At 44.5% G+C, this 16901-nt stretch overlaps 2 protein-coding genes across 2 annotated transcripts in view; one reads left to right on the top strand and one right to left on the bottom strand.

Moving 5' to 3' along the window:
* LOC306982922 (CKLF-like MARVEL transmembrane domain-containing protein 7) overlaps window positions 1–10987 on the bottom strand; it is a 45162-nt gene extending 34175 nt beyond the window's left edge. The window contains exons 1-2 of the mRNA XM_079583367.1: window positions 10861–10987; window positions 4252–4428 (exon numbers count right to left, since the gene is read on the bottom strand). Coding sequence (XP_079439493.1) covers window positions 4252–4428; window positions 10861–10971 — 288 coding nt within the window. The 5' untranslated portion in view covers window positions 10972–10987. The remainder of the gene's footprint in view (window positions 1–4251; window positions 4429–10860) is intronic.
* Window positions 10988–14317: 3330 nt separating this feature from the next.
* LOC306982924 (phosphatidylinositol 4-kinase beta-like) overlaps window positions 14318–16901 on the top strand; it is a 36263-nt gene continuing 33679 nt past the window's right edge. Inside the window, exon 1 of the mRNA XM_079583369.1 lies at window positions 14318–14402. The gene's annotated coding sequence lies outside the window, so the exon portion shown is untranslated. The remainder of the gene's footprint in view (window positions 14403–16901) is intronic.

Raw genomic sequence — 16901 nt, 5'->3', positions numbered from 1 at the left:
TACAAAGATTTAAGCCTGAAATCAACAGGTTCAAGGCTTTTTAAGGACGTTTAAGGAATGAGCGAAGGTCCTTTGGGCGGCCTGTAAGGTCTTTAAGGTCTTTAAGGTCTTTAAGGTCCTGAAAGATCTTTAAGGTCCTGAAAGATCCTTGACCGTTGTCTTTGTAGTTTTTTCCACATTTTACTTCGCTTTTTTTGTCACTTTTTCACCCCCCCCCCCAAAAAAGTAATGAATTAAAAAAAAAAAAAAGAATTTAAAAAAAGAAATGTACTTCAAGAAAAGAAAAAAAAAGTGATAATAATTGTTTGATTGACTTTAAAGTGGAGCCTGGAAAATCGTCCCGTTAACGAATTGCGTAACTTCTGCAAGACCTTCATCCCCTCAGACTGAACAAGACAAAGCAACAACAATAACACCTTTACAAAACACACAATAATCCCTTTACAACATACACAATAATCCCTTTACAAAACACACACAATAATCCCTTTACAAAACACACACAATAATCCCTTTACCAAATACACACAATAATCCCTGTATTTACTTCATTTACCTGCGTCACCTGCACCATGATGTAAACCTGTTTACTTTTATACTTTTATTAGGACCAGGCCTCACAGACGGCGATTACTCAGGCGACTTTAGGCTTTTCATAATGGTTATAATTAATCCGGATTAATTTAATTTCACATTTGCGATGAATGAGTTACTTTTTTAATCGGTTCCTTCTTCACTTTGTTTTCACAGAGTTGCTCTTTGCTCTCACTGCAGAGTCAGATCTAACCTGCCGCTTCCTTCCTGTTTCACTCACAGCTCAAACACATCCTGTAAGAACTGCAACAGAGCAGACCACAGAGCGGGGCAAAGGTCAGACCTAACCAGGACCGAGACCAGACCGAGACCAGACCAAAACCAGACCAAAACCAGGACCACGACCAGACCGAGACCAGACCAAAACCTAAACCGAACACCAGACCAAACACATCCTGTAAGAACTGCAACAGAGCAGACCACAGAGCGGGGCAAAGGTCAGACCTAACCGGGACCGAGACCAGACCAAAACCAGACCAAAACCAGACCAAAACCAGACCAAAACCCAGACCAAAACCAGACCAAAACCAGACCAAAACCAGGACCACGACCAGACCAAAACCTAAACCGAACCCCAGACCAAACACATCCTGTAAGAACTGAAACAGAGCGGGGCAAAGGTCACACCCAACCAGGACCAAAACCAGACCAAAACCAGACCAAAACCAGACCAAAACCAGACCAAAACCAGACCAAAACCAGACCAAAACCAGACCAAAACCAGGACCACGACCAGACCAAAACCAGACCAAAACCAGACCAAAACCCAAGACCAAAACCTAAACCGAACACCAGACCAAACACATCCTGTAAGAACTGAAACAGAGCAGGGCAAAGGTCAGACCCAACCAGGACCGAGACCAGGACCACGGCCGGACCAAAACCAGACCAAAACCAGACCAAAACCAGACCAAAACCAGACCAAAACCAGACCAAAACCAGACCAAAACCAGACCAAAACCAGACCAAAACCAGGACCAAAACCAGACCAAAACCTAAACCGAACACCAGACCAAACCCCAGACCAAACACATCCTGTAAGAACTGCAACAGAGCAGACCACAGAGCGGGGCAAAGGTCAGACCCAACCTGGACCGAGACCAGGACCAAAACCAGGACCACGACCAGACCAAAACCAGACCAAAACCAGACCAAAACCAGGACCAAAACCAGGACCGAGACCAGACCAAAACCAGGACCAAAACCAGACCAAAACCAGACCAAAACCAGACCAAAACCAGACCAAAACCAGACCAAAACCAGACCCAACCTGGACCATGACCAGACCAAAACCAGACCAAAACCAGGACCAAAACCAGACCAAAACCAGACCAAAACCAGACCAAAACCAGGACAAAAACCTAAACCAAACCCCAGACCAAACACATCCTGTAAGAACTGCAACAAAGCAGACCACAGAGCGGGGCAAAGGTCAGACCCAACCTGGACCACGACCAGACCGAGACCAGACCAAAACCCAGGACCAAAACCAGACCAAAACCAGACCAAAACCAGGACCAAAACCAGACCAAAACCAGACCAAAACCAGACCAAAACCAAACCAAAACCAGACCAAAACTAGACCAAAACCAGACCAAAACCAGACCAAAACCAGACCAAACCCAGACCAAAACCAGACCAAAACCAAACCAAAACTAGACCAAAACCAGACCAAAACCAGACCAAACCCAGACCAAAACCAGACCAAAACCAGACCAAAACCAGACCAAAACCAAACCAAAACTAGACCAAAACCAGACCAAACCCAGACCAAAACCAGACCAAAACTAGACCAAAACTACACCAAAACTAGACCAAAACCAGACCAAAACCAGACCAAAACCAGACCAAAACCAGACCAAAACCAGACCCAAACCAGACCAAAACCAGACCAAAACCAGACCAAAACCAGACCCAACCTGGACCAAAACCAGACCAAAACCAGACCAAAACCAGACCAAAACCAGACCAAAACCAGACCAAAACCAGACCAAAACCAGACCAAAACCAGACCAAAACCAGACCCAACCTGGACAAAAACCAGACCAAAACTAGACCAAAACCAGACCCAAACCAGACCAAAACCAGACCAAAACTAGACCAAAACCAGACCCAACCTGGACCAAAACCAGACCAAAACTAGACCAAAACCAGACCAAAACCAGACCAAAACCAGACCAAAACCAGACCAAAACCAGACCAAAACCAGACCAAAACCAGACCAAAACCAGACCAAAACCAGACCCAACCTGGACCAAAACCAGACCAAAACCAGACCAAAACCAGACCCAAACCAGACCCAAACCAGACCCAAACCAGACCCAAACCAGACCAAAACCAGACCAAACCCAGACCAAAACTAGACCAAAACTAGACCAAAACCAGACCCAAACCAGACCAAAACCAGACCAAAACTAGACCAAAACTAGACCAAAACCAGACCCAAACCAGACCAAAACCAGACCAAAACCAGACCCAAACCAGACCAAAACCAGACCAAAACCAGACCAAAACTAGACCAAAACCAGACCCAAACCAGACCAAAACCAGACCAAAACCAGACCCAAACCAGACCCAAACCAGACCAAAACCAGACCAAAACCAGACCAAACCCAGACCAAAACTAGACCAAAACTAGACCAAAACCAGACCCAAACCAGACCAAAACCAGACCAAAACCAGACCAAAACCAGACCAAAACCAGACCAAAACCAGACCCAACCTGGACCAAAACCAGACCAAAACCAGACCAAAACCAGACCAAAACCAGACCAAAACCAGACCAAAACCAGACCAAAACCAGACCAAAACCAGACCAAAACCAGACCCAAACCAGACCAAAACCAGACCAAAACCAGACCAAAACCAGACCAAAACCAGACCAAAACCAGACCCAACCTGGACCAAAACCAGACCAAAACCAGACCAAAACCAGACCAAAACCAGACCAAAACCAGACCCAACCTGGACAAAAACCAGACCAAAACTAGACCAAAACCAGACCCAAACCAGACCAAAACCAGACCCAAACCAAACCAAAACCAGACCAAAACCAGACCAAAACCAGACCAAAACCAGACCAAAACCAGACCAAAACCAGACCCAACCTGGACCAAAACCAGACCAAAACCAGACCAAAACCAGACCAAAACCAGACCCAAACCAGACCAAAACCAGACCAAAACCAGACCAAACCCAGACCAAAACTAGACCAAAACTAGACCAAAACCAGACCCAAACCAGACCAAAACCAGACCAAAACCAGACCCAAACCAGACCAAAACCAGACCAAAACCAGAACAAAACCAGACCAAACCCAGACCAAAACCAGACCAAACCCAGACCAAAACCAGACCAAACCCAGACCAAAACCAGACCAAAACCAGACCAAAACCAGACCAAAACCAGACCAAAACCAGACCAAAACCAGACCAAAACCAGACCAAAACCAGACCAAAACCAGACCAAAACCAGACCAAACCCAGACCAAAACCAGACCAAACCCAGACCAAAACCAGACCAAAACCAGACCAAAACCAGACCAAAACCAGACCAAACCCAGGACCAAACGTTGACCTAACTGTCAGCAGGAAACATCTGGACGGTTCATGACCTGGTGTTTGGGGCTGTCCGTGTGGGTGCAGTACCGGCGCTCACCGTCAGGGGGCAGTTGATGCAGGGCGTCCTGGTGTTCAGGCTGAAGATGTGGATGAAGAAGAAGACGAGCAGCGCCACGAAGAACCACAGCGCCACCACCTCGAAGAACTGGAACGCGTACCAGCTGGGCCACCCGCGGGAGAGATGTATGCAGAGGAAACACACCAGGAGCGCCACCTGCAGGAGGAGAGACGTTAGCAACACGTCAGAGTCTGAGGAACAAACCAGGAGAGCCACCTACAGGAGGAGACGTTAGCAACACGTCAGAGCCCAGAAACCAGGAGCGCCACCTGCAGGAGGAGAGACGTTAGCAACACGTCAGAGCCTGAGGAACAAACCAGGAGAGCCACCTACAGGAGGAGACGTTAGCAACACGTCAGAGCCTGAGGAACAAACCAGGAGAGCCACCTACAGGAGGAGACGTTAGCAACACGTCAGAGTCTGAGGAAAGAAACCAGGAGAGCCACCTACAGGGAGAGACGTTAGCAACACGTCAGAGCCTGAGGAACAAACCAGGAGAGCCACCTACAGGAGGAGAGACGTTAGCAACACGTCAGAGCCTGAGGAACAAACCAGGAGAGCCACCTACAGGAGGAGAGACGTTAGCAACACGTCAGAGTCTGAGGAACAAACCAGGAGAGCCACCTACAGGGAGAGACGTTAGCAACTCGTCAGAGCCTGAGGAACAAACCAGGAGAGCCACCTACAGGAGGAGACGTTAGCAACACGTCAGAGCCTGAGGAACAAACCAGGAGAGCCACCTACAGGAGGAGACGTTAGCAACACGTCAGAGCCTGAGGAACAAACCAGGAGAGCCACCTACAGGGAGAGACGTTAGCAACACGTCAGAGCCTGAGGAACAAACCAGGAGAGCCACCTACAGGAGGAGAGACGTTAGCAACACGTCAGAGTCTGAGGAACAAACCAGGAGAGCCACCTACAGGAGGAGAGACGTTAGCAACACGTCAGAGCCTGAGGAACAAACCAGGAGAGCCACCTACAGGAGGAGACGTTAGCAACACGTCAGAGCCTGAGGAACAAACCAGGAGAGCCACCTACAGGAGGAGAGACGTTAGCAACACGTCAGAGTCTGAGGAACAAACCAGGAGAGCCACCTACAGGAGGAGACGTTAGCAACACGTCAGAGTCTGAGGAACAAACCAGGAGAGCCACCTACAGGGAGAGACGTTAGCAACACGTCAGAGCCTGAGGAACAAACCAGGAGAGCCACCTACAGGAGGAGAGACGTTAGCAACACGTCAGAGTCTGAGGAACAAACCAGGAGAGCCACCTACAGGGAGAGACGTTAGCAACACGTCAGAGTCTGAGGAACAAACCAGGAGAGCCACCTACAGGGAGAGACGTTAGCAACATGTCAGAGCCTGAGGAACAAACCAGGAGAGCCACCTACAGGAGGAGAGACGTTAGCAACACGTCAGAGTCTGAGGAACAAACCAGGAGAGCCACCTACAGGGAGAGACGTTAGCAACACGTCAGAGCCTGAGGAACAAACCAGGAGAGCCACCTACAGGGAGAGACGTTAGCAACACGTCAGAGTCTGAGGAACAAACCAGGAGAGCCACCTACAGGAGGAGACGTTAGCAACACGTCAGAGCCTGAGGAACAAACCAGGAGAGCCACCTACAGGAGGAGACGTTAGCAACACGTCAGAGTCTGAGGAACAAACCAGGAGAGCCACCTACAGGGAGAGACGTTAGCAACACGTCAGAGCCTGAGGAAACAAACCAGGAGAGCCACCTACAGGAGGAGACGTTAGCAACACGTCAGAGTCTGAGGAACAAACCAGGAGAGCCACCTACAGGGAGAGACGTTAGCAACACGTCAGAGCCTGAGGAACAAACCAGGAGAGCCACCTACAGGAGGAGACGTTAGCAACACGTCAGAGTCTGAGGAACAAACCAGGAGAGCCACCTACAGGGAGAGACGTTAGCAACACGTCAGAGCCTGAGGAACAAACCAGGAGAGCCACCTACAGGAGGAGAGACGTTAGCAACACGTCAGAGTCTGAGGAACAAACCAGGAGAGCCACCTACAGGAGGAGAGACGTTAGCAACACGTCAGAGTCTGAGGAACAAACCAGGAGAGCCACCTACAGGAGGAGAGACGTTAGCAACATGTCAGAGTCTGAGGAACAAACCAGGAGAGCCACCTACAGGAGGAGACGTTAGCAACACGTCAGAGCCTGAGGAACAAACCAGGAGAGCCACCTACAGGAGGAGACGTTAGCAACACGTCAGAGTCTGAGGAACAAACCAGGAGAGCCACCTACAGGAGGAGACGTTAGCAACACGTCAGAGCCTGAGGAACAAACCAGGAGAGCCACCTACAGGGAGAGACGTTAGCAACACGTCAGAGCCTGAGGAACAAACCAGGAGAGCCACCTACAGGAGGAGACGTTAGCAACACGTCAGAGTCTGAGGAACAAACCAGGAGAGCCACCTACAGGGAGAGACGTTAGCAACACGTCAGAGCCTGAGGAACAAACCAGGAGAGCCACCTACAGGGAGAGAGACGTTAGCAACACGTCAGAGCCTGAGGAACAAACCAGGAGAGCCACCTACAGGAGGAGACGTTAGCAACATGTCAGAGTCTGAGGAACAAACCAGGAGAGCCACCTACAGGGAGAGAGACGTTAGCAACACGTCAGAGCCTGAGGAACAAACCAGGAGAGCCACCTACAGGAGGAGAGACGTTAGCAACACGTCAGAGCCTGAGGAACAAACCAGGAGAGCCACCTACAGGGAGAGACGTTAGCAACACGTCAGAGCCTGAGGAACAAACCAGGAGAGCCACCTACAGGGAGAGACGTTAGCAACACGTCAGAGTCTGAGGAAACAAACCAGGAGAGCCACCTACAGGGAGAGACGTTAGCAACACGTCAGAGCCTGAGGAACAAACCAGGAGAGCCACCTACAGGAGGAGACGTTAGCAACACGTCAGAGTCTGAGGAAACAAACCAGGAGAGCCACCTACAGGGAGAGACGTTAGCAACATGTCAGAGTCTGAGGAACAAACCAGGAGAGCCACCTACAGGAGGAGACGTTAGCAACACGTCAGAGTCTGAGGAACAAACCAGGAGAGCCACCTACAGGAGGAGACGTTAGCAACATGTCAGAGCCTGAGGAACAAACCAGGAGAGCCACCTACAGGAGGAGACGTTAGCAACACGTCAGAGTCTGAGGAACAAACCAGGAGAGCCACCTACAGGGAGAGACGTTAGCAACACGTCAGAGCCTGAGGAACAAACCAGGAGAGCCACCTACAGGAGGAGAGACGTTAGCAACACGTCAGAGCCTGAGGAACAAACCAGGAGAGCCACCTACAGGAGGAGAGACGTTAGCAACACGTCAGAGCCTGAGGAACAAACCAGGAGAGCCACCTACAGGAGGAGACGTTAGCAACATGTCAGAGCCTGAGGAACAAACCAGGAGAGCCACCTACAGGAGGAGAGACGTTAGCAACACGTCAGAGCCTGAGGAACAAACCAGGAGAGCCACCTACAGGGAGAGAGACGTTAGCAACACGTCAGAGCCTGAGGAACAAACCAGGAGAGCCACCTACAGGAGGAGACGTTAGCAACATGTCAGAGCCTGAGGAACAAACCAGGAGAGCCACCTACAGGAGGAGAGACGTTAGCAACACGTCAGAGTCTGAGGAACAAACCAGGAGAGCCACCTACAGGGAGAGACGTTAGCAACACGTCAGAGCCTGAGGAACAAACCAGGAGAGCCACCTACAGGAGGAGACGTTAGCAACATGTCAGAGCCTGAGGAACAAACCAGGAGAGCCACCTACAGGAGGAGACGTTAGCAACACGTCAGAGCCTGAGGAACAAACCAGGAGAGCCACCTACAGGGAGAGACGTTAGCAACACGTCAGAGCCTGAGGAACAAACCAGGAGAGCCACCTACAGGAGGAGAGACGTTAGCAACACGTCAGAGCCTGAGGAACAAACCAGGAGAGCCACCTACAGGAGGAGAGACGTTAGCAACACGTCAGAGTCTGAGGAACAAACCAGGAGAGCCACCTACAGGGAGAGACGTTAGCAACACGTCAGAGCCTGAGGAACAAACCAGGAGAGCCACCTACAGGAGGAGACGTTAGCAACATGTCAGAGCCTGAGGAACAAACCAGGAGAGCCACCTACAGGAGGAGACGTTAGCAACACGTCAGAGCCCAGAAACCAGGAGAGCCACCTACAGGGAGAGTTTATATTGTTCATGTTTTAGTTGCAGATCATCTGGAACTAAAGTGTGAAATAAACACAAAGGTTCAAAACAAACTCAGGACTTTTCTGTGTGAAGAGTCTGGGCCAAACGCCGCGGCCCACTTTCCCCACACACCAGGCCGGCCCGGGTCTAGACCTGGGCCGGCCCAGGGCGGCAGGGCTTTAGCACAGTGGTTAGCGCTCTTGCTTCACAGCTAGAAGGTCCGGGTTCGAGTCCCACCTGGACGGGGCCTTTCTGTGTGGAGTTTGCATGTTCTCCCCGTGTCTGCGTAGGTTTCCTCCGGGCACTCCGGTTTCCCCTACCACTAAAAACATGCACAATAGGCCAGGATGAATGTGGGGGTGTCAGAGGGTCCGTTGGCGCAGACGTGTGTAGTCACGAAAGCGCCTCTGTCAGTCTCCCCCAGGGGAAACTGAAGCTACAAACATAGTTTACACAGAGTGTGGAGTGAATGTACAACTGTCTCATGTAAAGCGCTTTGTGACCATGTCTGTGAAAGGAGCTGTGTAAATAAAGATCTTCCTCTTCTTCTTCAGGTTTAGTCCTGGTTTAGACCCGGTTTAGTCCTGGTTTAGACCCGGTTTAGTCCTGGTTTAGTCCTGGTTTAGTCCTGGTTTAGACCTGGTTTAGACCTGGTTTAGTCCTGGTTTAGTCCTGGTTTAGTCCTGGTTTAGTCCTGGTTTAGTCCTGGTTTAGTCCTGGTTTAGACCTGGTTTAGACCTGGTTTAGTCCTGGTTTAGTCCTGGTTTAGTCCTGGTTTAGTCCTGGTTTAGTCCTGGTTTAGTCCTGGTTTAGACCCGGTTTAGACCTGGTTTAGTCCTGGTTTAGACCCGGTTTAGTCCTGGTTTAGTCCTGGTTTAGACCCGGTTTAGTCCTGGTTTAGTCCTGGTTTAGTCCTGGTTTAGACCTGGTTTAGACCTGGTTTAGTCCTGGTTTAGTCCTGGTTTAGTCCTGGTTTAGTCCTGGTTTAGTCCTGGTTTAGTCCTGGTTTAGACCTGGTTTAGACCTGGTTTAGTCCTGGTTTAGTCCTGGTTTAGTCCTGGTTTAGTCCTGGTTTAGTCCTGGTTTAGTCCTGGTTTAGACCCGGTTTAGACCTGGTTTAGTCCTGGTTTAGACCCGGTTTAGTCCCGGTTTAGTCCTGGTTTAGACCCGGTTTAGTCCTGGTTTAGACCTGGTTTAGTCCTGGTTTAGTCCTGGTTTAGTCCTGGTTTAGACCTGGTTTAGACCCGGTTTAGACCCGGTTTAGACCTGGTTTAGACCCGGTTTAGTCCTGGTTTAGTCCTGGTTTAGACCTGGTTTAGACCTGGTTTAGACCTGGTTTAGTCCTGGTTTAGTCCTGGTTTAGACCCGGTTTAGACCTGGTTTAGTCCTGGTTTAGTCCTGGTTTAGACCCGGTTTAGACCTGGTTTAGACCTGGTTTAGACCTGGTTTAGACCCGGTTTAGTCCTGGTTTAGTCCTGGTTTAGTCCCGGTTTAATCCTGGTTTAGTCCTGGTTTAGTCCTGGTTTAGACCTGGTTTAGTCCTGGTTTAGTCCTGGTTTAGTCCTGGTTTAGTCCTGGTTTAGACCCGGTTTAATCCTGGTTTAGACCCGGTTTAGTCCTGGTTTAGTCCTGGTTTAGACCTGGTTTAGTCCCGGTTTAATCCTGGTTTAGACCTGGTTTAGACCCGGTTTAGTCCTGGTTTAATCCTGGTTTAGACCCGGTTTAGTCCTGGTTTAATCCTGGTTTAGACCCGGTTTAGTCCTGGTTTAATCCTGGTTTAGACCTGGTTTAGTCCTGGTTTAATCCTGGTTTAGACCTGGTTTAGTCCCGGTTTAGCCCGGGTGGGCCTCACTAGGGCTGAAACGACTAACTGATTTCTGAAATAGTCGACAACTATTTCAGTAATCGATTAATCGTTTTCAGGTTCACACAGACTAAAATGGAGCAAATTGACATAAAAATGTCGTATATTTGATGAAAACCTGGTTCAGGGTCTGTCGTGTTTTGTACAGTGTAATTTTCATTAATAGAACCTTCAACAAACATTTCCCTTTAGTTTCCTCCATTAACACATCCTCAAACACTTATGCTCTAATGTGATAAAAAAGATTTTCCTACAACATTCAGCCAAGTGATTAATCGATTAATCGTAAAAATAATCAATAGATTAATCAATTACAAAATAATCGTTAGTTGCCGCCCTGGTCCTCAGCAGCAGTCCCGGGATGGTCCATGTTAAGTCCTGGTTAAGTCCTGGTTAAGTCTCTGTGTAGTCCTGGTTTAGTCTTGGTTAAGTCTCTGTGTAGTCCTGGTTTAGTCTTGGTTAAGTCTCTTAGTCCGGGGGGGTCCTCTTAGTCCGGGGGGGGGGGGTCCTCACCAGCTGGCCGGTCTGCAGCAGTCCCGGGATGGTGCGCAAATATCCCAGATTCAGGAGACGGTCTGGAGTGCGCGTGCCCGACATGCTCGTGCTCACTCCCGCGTGCGACATTTTCAACACAGACTTCTTCCACTCGTGCACACGCGCCGCACACACTCGCAGGAGGCAGGGGACGCGCGGGGACAGACCGGGGACAGACCGGGGACAGACCGGGGACAGACCGGGGACCGACCGGGGACAGACCGGGGACAGACCGGGGACAGACCGGGGACAGACCGGGGAGCGAAGGCCCGAGCGCGGGGAGGATGAGGAGCTGCGGCCGCTGTCTCCGTCCGAGCACCGCCCCGACAATCCGCCGCAGAGCCCGGGTAAACACGCACGGTTCCTCCCGGAGCTTCACAATAAAAGCTGAGGAGGAGGAGGAGGCTCCATGAAGAAATGTCACAAAAATGTCACAAGAAATTGACAAAAAATTGAAGAAAAAATTACAAAAAATGACCAAAAAAGTTACTAAAATCCCTTTTATCACATATCACAGTCAATCACAAATGTAGGACAAGCAGGTGCTGGGCAGCTGTGAGAGGGCAAACATCTTTCGACAGATGCCCACTCAAACCTTGTTTTTTAATGCAATACACAGCATAGGGCTCATCACATATACATCCATACATCCTCCTCTTCTTCTTTTTGTGTGTGTGCTGTGTGTGCCCGTGCATGCCTGCCTGTGTGCGTTGTGTGGTCTGGTGGCCTCGTCGTTGTTTCCATTGCCGCTGTTGTCACCATTGCATCACTGTTGTTTTAGCAAACAATCATTAATAATAATAGTAATAATAATAAATAAAAAAAATGTGTGTAAATGTATGTATATGTGTGTATTGTGTGTATATGTGTGTAAATGTATGTATATGTGTGTATTGTGTGTATATGTGTGTAAATGTATGTATATGTGTGTATATGTGTATGTATGTGTATATGTAATTGTTGTTTTTTGTTGTTGCTGTTTTTTACATCAGTTAGGCATCTAGTTTGTAAGTTTTTCTTCAAGAATGGGGTTGGAGTTTATAAGATTTTTTTTTCTTCATCCAACTCCTGTTCTTCTTTTCATGGAATGTATTGTTTGTTTGTTTTTTGTTGGATTGTTGCTTTATTTTAGGTTGCATTACCTTGAAAAAAGAATAAATAAAATGAAAAAAAAAAAAAGGAAAAAAAAAAAAAAGAGTTGAATACCCAACAAATAAATGATGGAAAAAAAATGTGCTGACGTGAGGAAAAAGATCCTCTTGGTTCAGGCGGGAGTTAAGAGGTTAAGGCACTTTTTGGGAGGGAAATTACAGTTACACCTCAGCAAATATACGCTATATATACAGTTCAACAGTACAGTATATAAATAACTGTATTTAAAGGGGAAACGTGGCACCTGTCTGGAGCTTTAGGAATGTGCTGGGAGGGGCTGGGAGGGGCTGAGTGCTTCAACATCTGCAAGACCAGGCAGGTGCGGATCAACTCGTCTAAGCTCCGGTAAGAACATCATGATCCTGCAGGGACAGGTCTGAACCCCGCCCTCTGGGAGGCGCTATTGCTCCATCAGCTGTGGTCAATGTGAATGACTCTGATCAGGCTTCAGTACCTTTAACCCCTTAACTCCCGCCTGAACCGAGCACATTTTCTCCAGTTTGGCTTTACCCCAATCCAAAAGCTTCTGGGAAAAAGGTGTGAAAATAGCAACAAAACTGAGACGAAAATAATGATGGAAATGTGACAAAAATGTGACAAAAATGTGACAAAAATGTGACAAAAAAAGACAAAAAAAACGTCAAAAAATGTGACAAAAAAAGCAAAAAAAGTAAAAAAAAAATGTGACAAAAAATGACAAAAAAAGAAAAAAAAATGTGACAAAAAAGTAAAAAAAAATGTGACAAAAAATGACAAAAAAGAAAAAAAAATGTGACAAAAAATGTGACAAAAAAAGTAAAAAAAATGACAAAAAAAGACAAAAAATGTGACAAAAAAAGCAAAAAAAGTAAAAAAAAAATGTGACAAAAAATGACAAAAAAAGAAAAAAAAATGTGACAAAAAAGTAAAAAAAAATGTGACAAAAAATGACAAAAAAGAAAAAAAAATGTGACAAAAAATGTGACAAAAAAAGTAAAAAAAAGTTTAAAAAAAGTAAAAAAATGTGACAAAAAATGACAAAAAAGAAAAAAAAATGTGACAAAAAATGTGACAAAAAAAGTAAAAAAAAGTTTAAAAAACGTCAAAAAATGTGACAAAAATGTGACAAAAAAAGACAAAAAAAGTCAAAAAAAACGTCAAAAAATGTGACAAAAAAAGCAAAAAAAGTAAAAAAAAAATGTGACAAAAAATGACAAAAAAAGAAAAAAAAATGTGACAAAAAAGTAAAAAAAAATGTGACAAAAAATGACAAAAAAGAAAAAAAAATGTGACAAAAAATGTGACAAAAAAAGTAAAAAAAATGACAAAAAAAGACAAAAAATGTGACAAAAAAAGCAAAAAAAGTAAAAAAAAAATGTGACAAAAAATGACAAAAAAAGAAAAAAAAATGTGACAAAAAAGTAAAAAAAAATGTGACAAAAAATGACAAAAAAGAAAAAAAAATGTGACAAAAAATGTGACAAAAAAAGTAAAAAAAAGTTTAAAAAAAGTAAAAAAATGTGACAAAAAAAGACAAAAAAAGTCAAAAAAACGTCAAAAAATGTGACAAAAAAGACAAAAAAAATGACAAAAAAAGACAAAAAATGTGACAAAAAAAGCAAAAAAAGTAAAAAAAAAATGTGACAAAAAATGACAAAAAAAGAAAAAAAAATGTGACAAAAAAGTAAAAAAAAATGTGACAAAAAATGACAAAAAAGAAAAAAAAAGGTGACAAAAAATGTGACAAAAAAAGTAAAAAAAAGTTTTTAAAAAGTAAAAAAATGTGACAAAAAAAGACAAAAAAAGTCAAAAAAACGTCAAACAATGTGACAAAAAAGACAAAAAAAATGACAAAAAAAGACAAAAAATGTGACAAAAAAAGGAAAAAAAGTAAAAAAAAAATGTGACAAAAAATGACAAAAAAAGAAAAAAAAATGTGACAAAAAAGTAAAAAAAAATGTGACAAAAAATGACAAAAAAGAAAAAAAAATGTGACAAAAAATGTGACAAAAAAAGTAAAAAAAAGTTTAAAAAAAGTAAAAAAATGTGACAAAAAAATGACAAAAAAAAATGACAAAAAATGACAAAAAAATATGACCAAAAAATGACAGTTGCAGTTTTTGTTGCTTTTTCACATCTTTTTCATCACTTTGTTGCATTTACCAAGAAGCTTTAGATTTGGGTAAAGCCGAACGGTTCAGGCGGGTGTTAAGAGGTTTTGAGAGCTGGTGGGGCTCCTTTTATCTCCCGGACCTGGCAACCCCGCGCGGACACTGTCCAGAGGGGGCGCTGTTTCTCCCTCAGCGCTGGTGATCACCCCAAACAGTTTGAATGGAGCGGAGCCTCTGGAACAAACCTACGGCTGTCTGACCTGCTCCTCCCCGGGCCAGGTAACCCCAACCCCCCCGCTGTGACCCCCCCCCAGAGCCTCACCCCCCTCTCCGGCCCCCAGAACCCTCCAGAACCCCCTCACAAACCCGTCCAAACCCCCCGAGTCCCGCCGCACTAACCCCGCTTAGCATTAGCAACAGTTGGCTCGGGCTAGCGCTCATGCTAACTTGTTTTAAACCACGTTCAGAGGAATAAAAGTCATTGTTTGTTCCGGTGTCTCTGTCCGTAGCGGGTCCGGGCTGCCGCTCCGGGTTCGGTTCGGATGTTTGTCGCCATAATCAGTCTCTACGGGTTATTTAGCAGCCGCGGTTGGAAAAGCAAACGTACAAGTTTAACAGGATTAGCCGCCGGATGCTAACTGTGGCTAAGCTAACAACAAACCTAAATCTCCGTGTTTTTCTCTGAGATTTGGATTTGTAAAAGCTCAAAACAAACGGGGCTGATTAATCTGTGAAACCGGGACTTTATCACGATTAAACCTGGAAATAAACCAAGACAAATCCAGGGAATAATCTGGCTCTAAGCGCGGAGTAAAGTCAGTTTAGCTTCTGTCACGGTTAAACTTTAGCCTTTAAATCCACAAAAGATCTACTGTTACATTCTGTTAAAAAACAAGTCGTAAATCATTCCTTTTTCTCCTCGAAATCAGCTCAAACGAGGCTGAAAAGGAAGTAAATCTGGAGAAACTGAAGCTGAACTTTGACACATTTTAAGTTCCAGGTTTTGTTTGTTTGAGGCTGAGTTTGTGAAAATGTGTCGATTCATTCAGTTTATCCAAAACCCCTTAATAATAATAATAATAATAATAATAATAATAATAATAATAATAATAATTAATATGAATGCAAAGTCTGAACCTCTAGCCCCCCGCCTGAACCGAGCACATTTTCTCCAGTTCGGCTTTACCCAAATCTAAAAGCTTCTAGAAAAAGTATCAAATATTAACAAGAAAGGAGAAGAAACCATCCTGAAAAGTGATGGAAAAACATGTAAAAAGTGACGACAACAACGCGAGGAAAAAGATCTGTTTAGATGAGTTTTGTGGGTCTTTCACAGATCGAAGGTCCCGGGTTCGATTCCCACCTGGACGGGGTCTTCCTGTGTTGCATGTTCTCCCCGTGTCTGCTTTTCCTCTGGGTTCTCCGGTTTCCCCTGCCACTAAAAACATGTACAATAGGCCAGGGAGTGAATGTGTGGAGGTGTCAGACGTGAGCAGTCGCTTCTGTCCGTCTCCCCCAGAGGAAACTGAAGCTACAGACGGAGTTTACTTTACTCAAATCTAAAAGCTCTTTGAGAAATGCCTCCAGATATCAGCGAAAACGTGCCGGAAAAGCAAATCGATACGATACGATATGTCTTACAGCCCTAGTTTGGACTGAGAAATAAAACAACAAAAAATCCTGTGGTGAGCTCGGTTCTTCTGCACCGTCTTCATCTAAAAACAAAAATATTTTTAAAATTTGAATCGATTTCACCAACTCGATTTTTTTCCCAGCCGTAAAAGAACCAGAGTGACAAGAGTGAAAACACTGTAAAAGCACAGTAATAACACAGTAATAACACAGTAATAACACAGTAATAGTAAAAACACAGTAATAACAGTAAAAACATTGTAAAAACACAGTAAAAACAGTAAAAACACAGTAATAACACAGTAAAAACACAGTAATAGTAAAACACAGTAATAACACAGTAAAAACATAGTAATAACAGTAAAAACAGTAAAAACACAGTAATAACACAGTAATAACACAGTAATAGTAAAAACACAGTAATAACAGTAAAAACATTGTAAAAACACAGTAAAAACAGTAAAAACACAGTAATAACACAGTAAAAACACAGTAATAGTAAAACACAGTAATAACACAGTAAAAACATAGTAATAACAGTAAAAACAGTAAAAACACAGTAATAACACAGTAAAAACACAGTAATAGTAAAAACACAGTAAAAACAGTAATAACACAGTAATAACACAGTAAAACATAGTAATAACAGTAAAAACAGTAAAAACACAGTAAAAACACAGTAATAACAGTAAAAACATAGTAATAACACTTTAAAAACATAGTAAAAACACAGTAAAAACACAGTAATAACACAGTAAAAACACTAAAAACACAGTAAAAACACAGTAATAACACAGTAATAACACTAAAAACATAGTAATAACACTTTAAAAACATAGTAAAAACACAGTAATAACAGTAAAAACATTGTAAAAACACAGTAAAAACACAGTAAAAACAGTAAAAACACAGTAATAACACAGTAAAACATAGTAATAACAGTAAAAACACAGTAAAAACACAGTAATAACAGTAAAAACATTGTAAAAACACTAAAAACACCGTAAAAACACAGTAAAAACACAGTAATAACACAGTAAAAACACTAAAAACACAGTAAAAACACAGTAATAACACTAAAAACATAGTAATAACACTTTAAAAACATAGTAAAAACACAGTAATAACAGTAAAAACATTGTAAAA

Source organism: Gobius niger, assembly GCF_951799975.1.
Source record: "Gobius niger genome assembly, contig: SCAFFOLD_84, whole genome shotgun sequence".
Taxonomy (NCBI): Eukaryota; Metazoa; Chordata; class Actinopteri; order Gobiiformes; family Gobiidae; genus Gobius; species Gobius niger.
The sequence above is the reverse complement of the archived record's forward strand: the minus strand, read 5'-3'. Positions and strand labels throughout refer to the sequence as shown.